The sequence below is a fragment of the Nuphar pumila genome, chromosome 6 (genome assembly GCF_984573655.1).
Source record: "Nuphar pumila chromosome 6, dmNupPumi1.hap1.1, whole genome shotgun sequence".
Lineage (NCBI taxonomy): Eukaryota > Viridiplantae > Streptophyta > Magnoliopsida > Nymphaeales > Nymphaeaceae > Nuphar > Nuphar pumila.
Window position 1 is genome coordinate 24,056,099 of NC_143254.1, and position 18,541 is coordinate 24,074,639.

At 34.6% G+C, this 18,541-nt stretch overlaps 1 protein-coding gene across 2 annotated transcripts in view; it reads left to right on the forward strand.

Moving 5' to 3' along the window:
- The window catches only part of LOC149834365 (cation-chloride cotransporter 1-like), a 95,587-nt gene that overhangs the window by 30,496 nt on the left and 46,550 nt on the right, over positions 1 to 18,541 (forward strand). For both annotated transcript variants that reach the window (XM_090011361.1, XM_090011362.1), the window contains exons 4-5: positions 3,326 to 3,417; positions 7,494 to 7,608. In XM_090011361.1, the coding sequence (XP_089867487.1) occupies positions 3,326 to 3,417; positions 7,494 to 7,608 (207 nt within the window). The remainder of the gene's footprint in view (positions 1 to 3,325; positions 3,418 to 7,493; positions 7,609 to 18,541) is intronic.

Genomic DNA, 18,541 nt, shown 5'->3' on the forward strand with positions numbered 1-18,541 from the left:
TAGGTCCATCCTGCTCTGCATCAGATGTGTGGCAAAGAGCCATAGTTGATGAAATGAATGCACTTGAAAGAATGCGGACATGAGAATTAGTAAAACCTCCTCTAAAGAAAAATATCATTGGTAGCAAATGGGTGTATAAGATTAAAACAAATGCAAATGGGTCAGGTATAAAGCCTGATTGGTAGCTAAGCGGTACAGTCAGCGTTTTGGAATTGATTTTGTAGAAACTTTTACCCCTGTGGCTCATATGACCACAATTCGTATACTTCTAGCAATAGTTGCAGTTCTGCAGTGGGATCTTTGGCAGTTGGATGTCAAGAATTTATTTTTGAATGGAGATTTGCAGGCGGAAGTGTATATGGAACTAGCACAAGGATACTTAGATCCAGAAGTTAGAGTTTGCAGACTTCGCAGAGCTCTATATGGACTCAAACAAGCACCTTGAGCTTGGTTTGAGAAATTCAGTTCGGCAGTGAGATCACTAGGCTTTGTGCAGAGTCACCGTGATTCTGCTTTGTTTGTTTCTTCCTCTGCACTTGAGAGATGTATATTGCTTCTTTATGTCGATGATATGATACTCACAGGAGATAACATAAAGAAGGTTGAAGAAACAAAAAAGAGACCGGCTAACATGTTTGAGATGAAAGACTTAGGGTGCTTGAAGTACTTTCTTGTTCTTGAGATAACATACTCTTCAAGGGGACTGTACTTGTCTCAACATAAATATGCTACAAATTTGGTTGTAAAATCCAAATTAGCTGACGATTCAAAAAGAGTAAATTCTCCCGTGGAGGCTAATTCGAAGATGAAGGTTACATATGGAGTGAAGCTAGAAGATCCTGTAGTATATAGGCAATTAGTTGGGAGGCTTATATATTTGACTATATCTAGGCCCTATATAACATATGCAGTTCATATAGGTAGTCCGTTTATGAGTGCCCTCAGATCAGTTCATTTGGCAGCTGTACTCAGGATCATCAAGTATATCAGAAACTCTATACACTATGTCATGTTTTTCTCGTCTTCATCTAGTAAAGAGTTGAGAGCTTTTTGTAATGCTGATTTTGGAGGGTCCACTAGAGATCAACTTTTCACTAAAGGGTTTTGTGTCTTTCTTGGAAGCTCTTTAATCTCGTGGAAGAGCAAGAAAAAGTAAAGGGTTGCTTCGTCCACTGCTGCTGTGGCTGAGATTATTTGGATAAGATGACTATTGAAGGAATTAAGAATTTCATGTGATAAGAAAACTCACTTATATTATGACAATATGAGTGCTATTCATATTGCCAAGAATTCAGTATTTCATGAGCGCACTAAACACATTGAAATAGATTGCCATTATACAAGGAGGGCTTATGAAGATGGGATTATAGCTTTGGAGCATGTCAGCTCAAGGAATCAGATGTGTTTACAAAAAGTCTTTCCCCCTTTGCATTTTAGTTCTTTCCTTTTCAAACTTGAAATGATTCCCTTACATCCTTCTAAGTTTGAACGAGAGTATTGAAAGTATATGAAATATAAAGTAGTATAAACATGCGTAAAGTAAGTTTATAAAGTTATTATTTACATACCTTATAGTAAAGGGGGTATACTCATCTTTTTATCTTTTCTTTTGATGTACTCGAAAGGGGTCGACCCTTTTTAACATGTAAGAGAGTTCTCTCAAAGATTGAGCATAATGAAATACATGAACTTCTTCTTCTCCTTTGTGTTTTATTTGTGAAGCCCTAACCCTAACACATGTTTCTAGTTTTCACATCCACTACAAACCATGATCACTCTCGATTACCAAAAACATGGGTCCAAGAATCAAGGGCCTATAGGCTCAGATACCATGTAATGGTATCAAAGAGCACCAAGAATACAAGGAGCCACAATAGGCAAATACAAAAGCCCACAAATACAAGGAGCCACAATATCACAATAGCTCTAAGGGCAAAACAAAATAGCCACTAAAGGTACCTGTCGCCGTTGTCATCGTCGCCATTGAAAGAGTCGGGGAGGGGGGAGGAGGATTAGTTGGTCGGGGGGGGGGGGTGTATTTGTGCCCTAATACCCCCCACCAGTTTTCATTTATTTTTTTCTTTTGGACCAAAGTGGACTCGGTCAAAATTGATTGAGTCCATTTTGGACAAATATAATCCTGGATGCGGGTTGACCATACCTAGAATTGTTTGACCGCACCCGGTGCGGCAAAATTTCATATTTGCCGCACTGGGTGTTGCACCCGCTTTGCGTCGCATCGACGCGGGTGTGACGGCCTCTAAGGCGAGTCCGTGTGACATAGTCATTGAGGGATCAGGCCCAGGATTTCTTCTTATATACTCATTTTTATCATTCAAAGAGAATCTAACTTAGCTAACATAGGTCCAACGACTTGTACCTGTATATAGAGATGTCCACAATTTGGATTTAGATATGGTAAGAGTAATCTAATCAGATTATAATTTGATTCAGTTTAGAGCTTTGGATTTCATATCCGTAATTGAATCCAAATTAGAAGCCGAGCTGATAGATTTATCAATATCCACATTTAATATTAGCTCTTTGATTTGAAGGTAAATGTAATTAGGTTGGACTCGATGGCTACAATCAAATCCAATCCAATCTTCATTAGAGTTTTTTTAAACTTTACACCTTGAAACACATTGAGGCTTATGCCTCAAGGCTTTCGCCTCATTCCTATTTTGCAAAAATGCCTCAGTGCTCCTCACGCCTCTAAAAACCTTGAGTATGGGTATGACATTGGTACAATGGTACGACCATAGTTAGCAAAACTCCGTTTAAAACCCATCTTTTCATTGAAACAAAAAAGAAAAATCTGAAACTATCTTTTTCAAAAAATCGGCAAAAAATGTGTTCTTTTAAGAGAAACAAAAACTTATTTTTCAACTATATGTCCAATCTTTTGCTCCCATTTTATAAAACAAAACCGATTAAATTTCATGTATTGTTAGATATTTTTTTTGCTACTTGTTTTTTTATCAGTTTTTCCATCTGTGTTTTTGAATGTAAAACCTTTGAAATAATATATTCAGTGTTAATGATTTTTTGCCATTTCACACATTCCTAACTATAGGTATGGCATTGGTACAGGAACCTGGCAGAAGTACCCATGTTACATAGATCTTAGTCCATAATGCTTTTAAAGTCATTGCTAGTTGTTTCATTTGGCATTATTTCTTTATCTAGACGAAACAATTTGTGTTGTTGTGGCCTAAATGTTTTTCTTCTTCATACTTGGTCACATTTACTATCTGGAGAACATTAGTCATGTGGTGCCAATGGATGTTTAATCTTAAATAACAAGTTCTCTTCCTGGTCGCAGATAACTAAAGTTAAACTTGGGACATTAATGGGTGTATTTGTGCCCTGTTTGCAAAACATCTTGGGAATTATCTACTATATCCGATTTTCATGGTAAGCGAATCGTATTCTTTTGTTGCAATTAGGTTGTTGAGTTGCATATATAGTCTCTGTATTAGAGCCACACGATTATCTTAGATCACCTGTATTTTGACTGATGCTCTGATCAGATGAATCGTGTAAGTCTCTGATATTGTTCTTCTCATAATTGTTTTATTTCTTTTGCCTTAAATTCATTATAATAACCTGTGGAATTAAACTTTTGAAGTGTGTTAATTTGTAGGGACCAATTACTTTCATCTCAGTGTAATCATGTACGGATATTAAGATCATTTTCTTTTTGGTTCCTTTAGCTACTTATATGATTAAAAACTGTAAAGATTTTGTAACCTATATAGCCTCAACATGCCCAAGTATCCTAATGCAAAATGAGCTATTATGTACAAAAGAATGTTGCTGAGACTCCTTTATCTTCCAAGGAATGTAAACAAAGATCTAAAAGGCATGAAAGAAGCATTTCTGAACAATATGATCCACCCATTAGAAGTTGAAACTCTTCCTCAAACTTGTGATACCCAATCAAATTATCAGATGTTCACTAGAAGGAAATTGGTGATGACCTATTGTTTGACAATTTACTGACATGAGGTAATTAGCTCCCATTAAAGTTACTGACTTGTGTTTTAATATACTATTGTGGCTAGTTCATTCATGGAAATGGAAGTACTGCTGCACAGTGCCTCTATCATCACAATATAGTATCGAGTGTTAAAATATGTGTATATATATATATATTTGGTCTTGTAATAGTTAAATACCTTATAGGGGCATTTCTATTTTTTCTCATGTAATAAATACTGTTTATTAAAAATGGTATTTTTCTTCTTTTATTATTTCTTTTTCTTTTTTCTTTTTTTGTAATTAGGGAGTTCCTTGAGGGGCTCTATGGTCTTTTAGACCATAGAGTTGTTGGGATCTCCCCAAGGTCACTCCCTCTCCTCCTTTTTTGTGTATAAATAGGGGTTCTCTCATACTTATTCTCTCAATTCTTTTCCAAGCATATTATCAATAAACCTCTTATTTCTACTTGTTTGTGTTGCCCTTTGTTGGCACTTTGTATTGTTCCATAGTGGACTTGTACATTTGCACCTTTGTGCTTGTGTTGTCTCTTGGACTTGTATGTGCATTTGCACTTCGTTTTTGTAATTCCACTTCATTACATGGTATGAGAGCTATAGTACTCTTGGTCCTTTGGGAAAGTGTTCGTGGGTTGGTGGTGCTTGCGAAACTCAAGGTAGATGAGCTCTTTTTGTGGTCTTCCATATTTTCTCTTTTTTCTATTAAGTCAAAATGCAGAATGAACAAAAAATAAGTATCTCCTTCAAATTAAATGGTTCCAACTACATGATGTGGGTGTCCACTATGAAAAATAACTTCAAAGGCAAGAAGCTTTAGGGATACGTGACGGGCTCTATTTTGGAGCCTTAACTCAAACTCACTAAGTTGGAAGCAAATCGAGAAAAAGTGTTGGAAGAAGATGCTCAAATTAAAGTCATTGAACATCATCAATCCAAGGTAGAGGATTGGGAAAGCAAATATGCAAAAATTCTTGCATGGTTCATGAACAATGTTGAACTCAAAATATGTGGCTATATTGCTAAGTTCTGCAAAGCTAATGAGGCATGGTTACGAAGGGTACGTATACCCAAAAAGACCTTGCAAGGCAATATTTTCTTCAAGAAAAAATATGTACCATCTGTAATAAAATGGTGGTCTTCCACAAAAGCACGAGAAACCTTAAAAAGAGTGTCTATTGGAGTCACCTCAAGCATAACCCATAATAGGGTAAAAATGGAAGAACACACTAAAATAATAAATATTTATTTCTTCACAAGAGATGCTTAAAAAACATTTTAGATACAAAGGAGGGGGTCACCCATATATATACAAGAGGAGAGTGAGGTGGGAAGAGCTCTTCCTAAGAGTCACGACTATATAGTTGGTCATCTAATTAGATCTTGACTAACTAGTTCAAAATGAACTAGCAAATAAAAAGAAAGAATAAAAGAAAAGAAATAAAAAAATATATTTATAAATATATATTATATTATTATTTTATTAATATATATATTATATGTATTACATGTTAGATTTTAACACACCTCCTCAAACTTACTGTACAATGAGCGAAAGTTTGTTTAAGAGGAAGTGAAATATGAGAGCAACGAGAGGTTTGATGAAGAAGTCTACTAATTGATATTCTGATGTAACATATGGCAGATCAATGGTCCTATGTTGATATTCCTCTCTGACATAGTGATAGTCCATCTCAATATGTTTGGTGCGTTCATGAAATATTCGGTTGCTTGCAATATAGATCGTACTCTTGTTATCACAGCATGTTTGTGAAGCTTTTGTTGCTTCAACTCCCATGTCAGCAAGCTGACGTCTGAGCCAAACTACTTCTATTGTCGTGTTTGCCATAACTCGACATTCAACTTCAGTGAACGGGAGAGAGACCTTCTGTTGCTTTTTGCACCTTCACGAAATTAAAGATTCACCTAAGAAAACACAAAAACCAGTGGTTGAATGTCGATTATTAGGACCACCTCTTTAGTCAGCATCAGTATAAGCAATTAAATATAATGAAGATAAAGCAGACAAGAAGAGACTTCATGAAAGAGAGGACTTTATGTATCTAATAATATGTAAAGCTGCTCTCATGTGAACAGAGGTGGGAGCATGCTAAAACTGACTAGCTGTGTGTATAACATGTGCTATGTCTGGTCTAGTAATAGAAAGATAGGAAAGTGCTTCTATAAGCTGTCTGTAAGGAGTGGGATCATTAAGAGGTTCTCCATCAACAATTCACATTTTAATGTTGACAACTTTTGGAGTGTCCTGTTTCTTATCATCTGTAAGTCTAGACCTGAAAACAATATAAAAAACAAATTTAGATTGAGATATCAAATGCCCTCGAGGGGAATAAGCAACTTCAATTCCTAAGAAATATCTCAATAAACCTAAATCAGTCATTTCAAAATGAGTTTTAAGAAGCTTTTTAATGTTTTCAACTCCTTATTTGTCGCTTCTGGTGATGATCATGTCATCCACATAGAGAATAATAATAATAATCCCTACATCAAAATTCTTAATAAACAAAGCAGTGTCAATTAAACAAGATCGAAAACCAATATCAATCGTAACATGACCAAATCTGTCATACCAGGCTTTTGGTGCTTGTTTAGGATCATAAAGAGTTTTTTCTAAATAAAGAGCTTTACCCTCAGGGATACTAATACCAAGTGAGGCTTCTATGTACACTTCTTCAACTAGATTTTCATTGAGAAAAATGAGGTTTTTAGGTTTTTTCGTTTTATTTTTAAATTCTGACTGTACATATGTGATCTATGTACTTGATTTTATAGGGATCAGCTCTTGAAGTGTTCGATTCTGACACATGGGTGATTTTTTATAAGGTTTGAAAAATCAACGGTCCAAAATCTTTATAAATTTTTGAGGCTCCAAATATCATTTTTTTAATCGAAAACGCATGATCCAGGTGTGGATTCCTTGTAAATCAACCATGCCCAACACATTTATGTGGTCGAAATTGCGAAAAAAACACCAGAAGAGAAAAAACCCATTAAGCACCTACCCAATTCTCTCTCTCTCTCTCTCTATATATATGTGTGTGTGTGTGGACAAATGCATTTAACAAATAATGAATGAAGTTTCTTGTTGCAGGTAATAATATGTAGTTGAAATTGGAGACTTGGTTTTCTACAAAAGTCATTCCATATGAAAAACGGTAGTGGCCTTATTGTTGTTATATTGGTTGGTGTGAGACCTAAAAATTTGGAAACAGATCATCTCATTGATTTCTTTATTATGGGGTCAATCCAAACACCACGGACATAAAAACCTTTATCAAGCTCACAAATCCACTAAGCACATGCATTTGTCTGGTAATTGATATATGACAAGTTCTAGGTCTGTTCTTTCATAATTATTTTCTTCTTAGTCCAATCTTGATTTTTTTTTTAAAATTTTTGTGTCCATCTTCTGTTCTTATTTCAACTTCTTCTTTGAAGCATTGCTGCTCCCTGATGGTGTTTTTCACATTGCAGGATTGTTGGCATGGCAGGCGTAGGAGAGTCCCTTCTTTTAGTTTCTTTTTGTGGATTGTGCACATTTTTAACTGGGATATCGTTAAGTGCTATTGCTACTAATGGTGCCATGAAGGTAGACAAAAGAGTTATGTTTGACAAGCTCATGTTTGTTTTTTTGCCTCATTATGCTACTCTTAAAGGCTGGGTTGCATACGAAAGAAATAGTAAACAGCAGCAGCAGCAGTAAAATTCAGGTCCTTTATCCTATGTGTTTCTGTGTATAATGCAAGTTTGAATCGACAAATTTAATCATGTCTTGTCATTGGTGAAAAATTAAGATATAGGCTATGACAATTATACTAATGTGTGTGATTAAAGTTCTTTTTTACGGTATTTCCTTGATTAGCCACATCTTATGCTGTTCTTGGTATTAAATGCAATAATTAAATGAGATAAACGAACAATTGATGAGGGCAAAATACAATAGGGTGGGCTAGCAAAAAATTGCTCATGCTCATCCTTCTTGGGTTCCCCAATGCTCATGCACCTTTTGCATGCTAGCAAAAAATTGCTATATGCTCTTATGAAACTCAAGTTTGGTGCTTGTGGCTCATATTGCAATATTTTCAGGCCCTTTCTTGTATATGAATCAGCAATAGTAAATTCAATTTAATGCCTTTCCATATAGTGGAAGAGAAAGAGACACTTATTTTAAGAAACTTTAGCTAGAAAGCTTGGAATTTTGTATCAAATATCTCATACAATTGTTTGAAAGGCCTTCAGTTGCATCTTTGTGGTCAGATTTGGAGGAGAAAATTCTTTGAATGGAGGATGTTGGCCAGCAGCGGCATATTTAGAATTCAAGCTAGAGGAGATTTTAGTGGTGGTTGTAATAGTTTTTTGTTTTATTATGCATTCTGTGACACCACTTTAATGACAGCCTATTATCATTTATCAATGTTGTTTATTTGTTAATGCCCTTATTAGGGTAGGGTGCCCACATATTAATGAAAGATTGAGATCCTACCATTTACCAAGGATTGAAATATCAATGTTCTGATAACTTTGCCTCAGGAACTGTGCCGAACCTGCCCAAGAGAGAGAATAAAAAAGGAAAAGAGAAAGCTAGGCTGCAAAATGTCCCAAGCAAGAGGAATAATGGGACGTGGGCTCCTATTCTCCTTTTTATATTTTACACTGTCTAAAATAAAGAGACCCATTACATGAAAAATCTCAATACAAAAAGAAACTTAATACAAAAGGAGACCACCCCTTAGCCTCATGCATTTGGCTCTGAATATGGATCTGAATCTAGACCTAGTGTACTATTCTCAACATGCCCCCTGAAACGTGTGGTAAGCACCATGCATAATTTGGTCTTTAACTTCCATTGTCTATTTGTCGATAATGGCCTAGTGAAGAGATCAACTACTTGATCTTAAGATCTTCATCTTCAACCTTCTCTCTCACAAAATGTTGATCCAATTCTGTATGTTTTGTATTTCCATGTTTATCTGGATTCGAAAAAATAGCAAAACTCTTGTTATTATTAAGGCATGAACATCATTAGCATCTGGGACAATGTCATCTTTTCACATCGCAGCAATCCCATGCCTATGGACCCACATTCTATTGTCTTTTATCTCTATAATTCATTGTTTGAATTAGTTATGTATTTTCATTGTTATATGTTTGTTATTTATGCTAAGCTTACTTAAGTGACATTCTTGTAATTATCCAAGTTGCGTGACTTTGTTGTACTGCCCTATTAGAACTTCTCTTATTATTAAAAGAAAGAGAGTGCAGCCCTCACATGAGAGCAGATTAGGGATTTTGAGGCTTCATCTTTGTCCTTCCTCCTCTCTTCCTTCCTCAGAAATTATTATGGTATTAGAGCAACACATCCATCTTAATCATCTAAGGTAAGTGCATCATATTCTTCCTTCTATTTCCTTTTTTATTTATTTATTTCCTCTTCTTCCCTCTTTTCTTGTCTCCTAAGGAGCCTCTCTCTCTCTCTCTCTTCTACTACTACACCCTTGGAATTTTCCTACTTCCTTCGTACTCCATAGTGATGGATGCTGAAAAGTACCCGTGATTTCCTACAATGAATCCTATTAGCTCAACTTCTATTGATGCTCCATTAAACCCCAATCAGAATATTAACCTCAATGCTAGCCTATTGGGTGTGCCAAATCCCATTCCTAGTCCCTCTTATCCTAATGCTATCCTAAAGGGTGTGTCAAATCCCAATCTTAATCCTTTTTATCCATATTCATCTCAAATCTCCTTCCCCAAAATTGCGATTAAGTTGAATGATACCAATTATTTTACTTGGAAGGGTGTTATTGATCCACGTATTAAGTTTCTTAGGCGTCGATGGAAATGGCAATGTTCACCCATTATGACTTGTGAGTATTTTAAAGTGGATGGCTTCAAAGAGATTATCATGATTCCAAATATGGCAAATGAAGAATGGATGATTCAAGACCAAGGGTTGATTAAGTGGATGTATTCCACCTTGGCCAATGAGATATTGTCCACAAGTTTTTAGGTTTCTACTCCAAGAGAGTTATGAAATACAGTTCATGAGGCATATGCTCAAGTTTCCCTTGTTAATATTATGCTTCATCAATTTATAATGGAGTGCAAGAAGGAAAATAAGTTTATTTCCTACTACGGCAAATCTTTGATCTAATAGTCATGGTGGGACAACCGGTAAATGAGCATGACAAAGTTTACTATACCATACGTAGTTTGGGTGAAGGATATATGAGTTTTATGGTGAATATATCCATGATGAATAAGATTTCCTACACTCGTCGAGTTGAGGCCACTTTTCCTTAATCATAATGCTATGTTTGGAAAGAAAGGCTCATCTCAAGTAAGCAATAACAGCCCCAAATGTTCTCTTCGCCCATAATAACTATGGTGCTAACCGAGGTGGCAAAGGAAGAGGAAGAAACAATTATGATAGAGGAAGGGGGACATGGCAATTATAACCTTGGTGGAAGAGTCATTCTCCTAACTCCCCCCATCAATAACAATTATGGTGGTTATGGACAAGTTAATGATTATAGGAAGAGCCCAAATTATGGGCAACATAGTAGAGGATATGGAAATTCTTTGAATTATGCAATGTGGTATGCCAAATTTGTGGTCAAAAGGGACACATTGCCAAGCAATTTTATGATTGTATCAAGCATGATTCCCCTAATCAACTTGTAGTTTATCACCATTCTTTAGCACAAGGATGAAGATGCTAGCATTGAAACAACCATCTTCTCTTTTGATTTCATGGTCATCAATGATCGCTTGGGCAGTTGGCTGTGATGCTGCCAGCCATATTTTTGTAGATTCTGGTATGTTTTCTTCCCTTGTCCCTTTTATTGGCAAAAGAGCCTTAGTCACCAGCGATGGTTCCTCCCATTGTCTCACTTCTATGTAGTCAAAAGCGCTAGGCGGTGCCTAGTTGGTACTTGGTAGACCCCTAAAAAGGCTAATCAAGGACTAGACACGACTAGTTGGTACCCCAATTAAAATATTAAAAAGTATACAAAAAAAAACATAAAAATATTTCTTTGATTCTTTTAGTAATGATATGTTTTCATCACACAAGTACAAAATTACGCATGCTTTCACAAAATATACATATATTTGTGTGTACACACACATATGACATATATAAAATATATATTCAATTGTTTATAACATATTCAGTGTAATCAACAAACTATGCTTTTATCCTTTCACATCGTACTTTCAGCCTTTCACAGAAGCACAATAACACATGCACATATAAATAACATCTTTCAGAGTTTTATAAAAAAATCATTTGAAACAAAGTAACACACACATAAAAAACATAATCAATTAAAATTAAATGTGCATTTTTTCAATGTTTCACAAAAAAATCCCAAAAGCAAATTAATACAAACACACATATATATATATAAAACATAATCAATATATATAATTAACTAAGCACGTTTTCATCATTTCACAGAACAAATCACAAAAATACACACTTATATATAATATATATATATACAAAAAATAAAAAAATAATAATATAATAATAATAAAAATTACTAAACTGGGTGCCTAGGCGAGGGCAGCTTAGTGGCAGACTAGGTGTCCTAGTCGTTAAAATTGGTACCTTTTAAGGTACCCACCTAGGAATTGCAAAGCCTTGGAGTTTAACTTATGCCTAGGCCGACTAGTCGGTGCTTTTAACTACATAGTCTCACTCATCTTATAACTGCCTCTTTTTATATGGTAGTTTTGAGATATTTGAGACACAATTTGGTTGCAATGGGTGTTGGATTATGAAAAAAACTTTCAGTTTGCTCGACAAGATTCTAAGTGTTAGAATAAATTTTCACTTATTTGTCACTTGCTTTACCGTACATCTGATCTCTATTTCTGTTAGATGTAAAAAATGCAATTTTGCAAGAATGAAGAGAGTTATCTACTAGAACCCTACAGTCACTCTCTTTAATAACGTTACAAAAGCTCAAACCACATCCTAGATGTTTGCTTGAGTCCATAAATGGATGGATTAAACTTGCAAATTTTGGGATGTCTATGAAAGAATCCCATAAGGGAACAAGTATAGATGGAGCAACTCATGGGATTCTTTCATATACATCCCAAAGTTTGCAAGCTTAATCCAATCATCTGTGGATTCAAGCAACCATCGAAGATGTGGTTTGAAAATTTTCAATGCTATTAAAGGGTGTGACTCTGAAAGTTCTAGTAGATTACTCTTCGTTATTGTATCAAGGTCCTAAAGCCATTATGATTATCCTTTTGTATGTTTTTGATAATATTGTGACATGAAGTTCGAGTATGATGATTCAAGAGCGAAGTAGGTTATATGTCCCCCCCCCCCCCGCAGGTGCATGTTCTCGGGTCTGAATAAGCGCCACATATGTAAGCACGTGGGGCTCGTTTCCTCGTGTGTGTTAGCATCACTTAGCATCGGAGTCCGCTGCGTTTGCAAAGACTTAAGTACCCTTTCCCGCCATTAGCGCCATAAAACGACGTTTCGAGTAAAGGACAAAAATGTCCTCCCGCTAGAAAGGGTTAAAATCATCATTATTTTCGCCCTAAGGAGTAAACTCCTCTGCTTTAACAGGAGCTCGCAATATGTCACACTAAGCATTCTGGATCACCCTTTGACGACGCAGCCTTTGTCGTCGTTTGCTGCCGTGGGAGCACCCTTTGCCGTCGTCTGCTACCGTCGGAGCACCCCTTTGCCGTTGTCTGCTGCCGTCGGAGCACCCCTTTTTGTCGTCTGCTGCCGTCAGAGCGTAGTCGGAGCACCGTTGCCACCATCAGCTGCATCTACCTTCTAGGTGTTTCTTCTCCACTGTCGAATTAGCAAAACTTGTGTTATTTCAGTGAGTTTTGTGTAAGGTTTCGTTATGTAAACAAATTGATTTGTAAATCTGAATGCTAAATCTTATAACTGGTTGTACTATTCATGCTAAATAACACCTATTTTCATACTGAAACAAATCGATTTGTACCTATCCACCTTTTGGGGGTCGAAAAACTGTTAGCACGATTTGTTCTTATAAAGGCCAAACATTACAACGATATGTACTTATGAAGGCTAAATTTCTACAACATTTGTAAGTTTAAATTTAACAATGATTTATACATTTAATGCAGTAGCGATTTGTTCGATGCAACAATGATTTGTACGTTTGAAGCAGTAGCGATTTACGATTTATGATTCATGATTTATACATTTAAAGTAGCAACAATTTATACATTTAATGCAGTAGCGATTTATGATTTACAACGATATGTACTTATGAAGGGTTCAATTTCTACGTTTGAAGCGACAATTTGTATGTTCGATGCAGCAACGATTTATACGTTTGAAGCAGCAGTCATGTGTATTTATGATTTATGAAGTTACCACGATTTGTACTTAAGTTTGCTAAATCGTACTACGATGTTTACTTATGAAGCCAAAACGTTACAAGGATATGTACTTATGAAGGGTGCAATTTGTACAACGATTTGTACGTTTGAAGCAACAACGATTTATATGTTTGATGCAGTAGAGATGTGTAATTATGAAGTTACCTCGATTTGTACTTAATTTTGCTAAATCGTACTACGATGTTTACTTATGAAGCCAAATATTGCGACGACTTGTAATGTTGGTGATTGTGTAACGCATGTGATAATTTGTAATAATATATACTTGGGGAGGCGGTTGTAATATATAATGATGCAGTTAAACTTATGTGTTTTGCAGGTTAGCAATAACTACAATTCGTAAGCCAAGAAAGCCTTCGCCGTTGGAGGGGATGACTCTTAGAGAAATCATCCGCCAATCTGATATATATGAGGGTTATGTAAAGTACCAAAATATAATGAACATTGAGAATGAAAAAGATAGGAACAAATTGTTGGATATTTATTATGCGGAGCCTGATCCATCAGATATTGAAGATGAAAAGTAAACGAAGAAAGGTGAGGAAGGACTAAGGATGAAGAAGAAGAAGGATGACAAAGAGAAGGAGGAGAATGAAAACTACGCACACTTATGAGGCAAAAGGATTTCTTTCTGCCGACCATGCAAAATTAAATCTACATGCACATCATTCTTCATATGATCTGTCATGTCATGATCGTCAGTTGTGGCCGACATATACGTTATTGCGTAAATCGCATAAATGGTCAACCGAAATCCAGGTCTCACAAGGCATATCGATTTTTGACAACAAGCGGGATGTGGAACAACATTTACTGTTGAAGCCCAAACGTTACAACGATATGTACTTATGAAGGGTTCAATTTCTACATCGATTTGTACGTTTGAAGGATCGATTTGTATGTTCTATGCAACAACGATTTATACGTTTGAAGTAGTGGTCATGTGTATTTATGATTTATGAAGTTACCACGATTTGTACTTAAGTTTGCTAAATCGTATTACGATGTTTACTTATGAAGCCAAAACGTTACAAGAATATGTACTTATGAAGGTGTGATTCGTACAACCATTGGTACGTTTGAAGCATCAACAATTTATATGTTTGATGCAGTAGAGATGTGTAATTATGAAGTTACCTCGATTTGTACTTAATTTTGCTAAATCGTACTACGATGTTTACTTATGAAGCCAAATGAGCAACGATTTCCATAGAAATCACTATTTAATTACATGTACGAAGCTTTGAAGCGATTTTCATAGAAATTGCTAAATGAGCAACGATTTGAACACGCAAATGACCACCTCATGTCGCTACAATGTAAATTCCTCACGCACAGTTTTCAATTACATACTACAATGTCTAACCTAAACCCTAACCATAAACCATAAACCTTTAACCCTAAACCCTAAACTCTAAACCCTAAATCTAACCCTAAACCCTAAACCCTAAACCCTAAACCCTAAGCCCTAAACCTAACCCTAAACCCCAAACCCTAACCCTAAGCCCTAAACCCCAAAACCCTAAAACCCTAAAATCCTAAAACCCTAAAACCCTAAAACCTAAACCTCAACTTTAAACCCTAAACCTAAACCTAAATTCTCGATTTATATGCTGATTTTGTATATCGATTTATAAGCTATCAACAAGAATTTCCATATCGATTTGTATGATATTTGATCATCGATTTGCGTGATACTATGACTATTTTTATAACAAAGGCAAATCGACTAAACATTACAACGATTTTTAAGATATCAATAGGAATTGTCATATCGATTTAAGATATTGTTTTGATTCTTAATATCGATTTAAGATATTGTTTTGATTCTAAATATCGATTTTTAAGATATCAATACGAATTTCCAAATCGATTTAAGATATTGTTCTGAATCTTAATATCGATTTCTATGCTGATTCTTAATATCGATTTAAGATATTGTTTTGATTCTTAATATCGATTTAAGATATTGTTTTGATTATAAATATCGATTTTTAAGATATCAATAAGAATTTTCATACCGATTTAAGATATTGTTTTGATTCTAAATATCAATTTTGTAAGATATCAATACGAATTTCCAAATCGATTTAAGATATTGTTCTGATTCTTAATATCAATTTAAGATATTGTTTTAATTCTTAATATCGATTTAAGATATTGTTTTGATTCTTAATATCGATTTAAGATATTGTTTTGATTCTAAATATCGATTTTTAAGATATCAATAGGAATTTCCATATCGATTTAAGATGTTGTTTTGATTCTTAATATCGATTTAAGATATTGTTTTGATTCTAAATATCGATTTTGTAAGATATCAATACGAATTTTCAAATCGATTTAAGATATTGTTTTGAATCTTAATATCGATTTCTATGCTGATTCTGGTTATCAATTTAAGATATTGTTTTGATTCTTAATATCAATTTCTATGTTGATTCTTAATATCTATTTTTAAGCTATCAATAAGAATTTCCATATTGATTTAAGATATTGTTTAGATTCTTAATATCAATTTCTATGTTGATTCCTAATATCGATTTAAGATATTGTTTTGATTCGTAATATCGATTTATATGTTGATTCTTAACATCGATTTTTATGTTATCAATATGCATTTCCATATCGATATGTTGATTCTTAATATCGATTTCTTTGTTGATTCTTAATATCTATTTTTAAGCTATCAATAAGAATTTCCATATTGATTTAAGATATTGTTTAGATTCTTAATATCGATTTCTATGTTGATTCCTAATATCGATTTAAGATATTGTTTTGATTCGTAATATCGATTTATATGTTGATTCTTAACATCGATTTTTATGTTATCAATATGCATTTCCATATCGATTTTGTAAGATATTTTATAATCAATTTGCAGGTATTGATTCCTACATTGTGGCAATCAGAAAAGCATTGGGTTTTATACGTGTTGGATGTACGAAAAAAAAATATTTTTATACAACTCCTTGGACTATAACATTGGTGTAGAGCATGACATAGTGCATTTGGTAAGTTTCTATATATAAGATTATCTTATCTTGTACCGTGGCCCAGAATTTACTTGCTTTTGCATAAACCACATGTTGGATTTTTCAGAGACATGTTGGGTGTCAACATTGGCTCATGGAGGCTTCACGTCGCAGAGGATGCTCCTTTACAAAATAATGGTGTCGATTGTGGCGTCTTTGTAATGAAGTATATTGAAGCAATATACTATGGACGAGAACCAGAATTCATTGCTGCATGTTGTACACCTATATTATTAGTGACTACATTTCTATATTGGTCTGACTTTCATTTTTTTTGCAGGATGATATACTTGGATTCCGCACAGAACTATGCAAAAAATTGGTGGATTTTCTAATTGCGGAAGATATAAAAACCGAGACTGCAAGATTACCTAGAAAGCAATAAAGGACGCGAGACCCCCAGGAGTAAGAAGTCGTTTTAAACGTCTACCTGTTCTCAAGGATAATGTGAAGAGGGTTACGTTCTACTGCTGAGAGAGAGATAACAATTTTTGGTTCAACATTCAATTTTCCGAACATGACAAATCTTTTGTATACAAACATTTGTAACAGATTTTGTAGACTGTAAATACAAATTTTGTAAGACTATGTACACAATTCACATTGATCCAAAAATCAAAATTACGCACCTGGCACACGTGTGTTGAATACGCAAATCGCAAACAATGTAAATTTCGACACTAGTAAACACATAACATCTTACAAATCGATATAATATTGCATAATATATTACAAATCGATTCTTAATATCGATTTGTATGCTTATTCTTATTATCGTTTTTAAGCTATTAATAGGAATTTCCCTCTCGATTTTTATGATATTTTATCATCAATTTGCAGATATTGCTTCCTAACACGATGTCTGCTATAAATTTATAGGATATTATATCGATTGAGACGACAGATGGCATCATTTTTCAGTTGCCCGTTGAGAACATGACATCAATTTAAAATTTTGAACTGGCAGGGGAGAAAAGCAAAGGAAGAATGCGGGGAATGAAAACTATCGTCAGTTGTCTTCTTGTCGACTGTGCAAAATTAAATCTACATGAACATCATTCTTCATGTTATCTGTCACGACCGTCAGTTGCATTGCACTATATTATGTATCGAGTTGTTATTTACCGTGCCAATAAAAGATGACTTATCGTATATGTGTGTTGACGATAGCGATTCACGTGTCAGCGATTTAATGAACGATTTGAATACGCAAATCGCCATCGCAATCGCGCAATAATGTAAATGCCGCACACACATGTTTCAATATCATAATACAAATATCTTACAAATCGATATACATATCGCATAATATATTACAAATCGATATGAAAATTCAGCATAATAGCTTACAAATCGATTTAAGATATTGCTATCAATAAACATCGTGTCGATTTGTTGTTTCTTTCTCTTTTTCGCCTTTTATCAGTCATTGTGTAAATCGCGATAGGACAAATCGTTTCTACCTATTTTTTTGAAATATTGTTTTGTTTGTTAATATCGATTTGTAAGCTATTATGTTGAATTGCCATATCGATTTATAATATATTATGTTGAATTGCCGTATATCGATTTGTAAGATATTATGTGTTTTCTAGTGTCGATTTTTATGATATTTGTAATATGATTCCTAGTTTAGAATTATAACAAAGAATTATAACATTACAACAAAGAATTATCGATTTACAATAAAGAATTATAGAATTACAACAAAGAATTATAGAATGTTAAACATTACAATGATTTACACTAATGAAAGTTAAATGCTATAACTATTTTGTACCTGAAGAATCCACACGCGATTCTTGTGTTGCGTTGCTCACTTTTGAATTGAACTTAGCCTGTCATAAATCAGAATAATATCAGACACTACATTAAGTTCAACAAGAAATGCAAACATCCTTCCAAAATTGTTAGATACCAAAAGACTTGTCAAACTCATGCCATTGTTCTACTCAAACAGGTTGGGAGGATTGCAGGTTCCAATGTTGTAGTGCACGTCTGTAGGGTATTACTGCATGTTAGAAATCACAAGTTAGATATTGATAAGTTGCACGTAATACAATTTACATG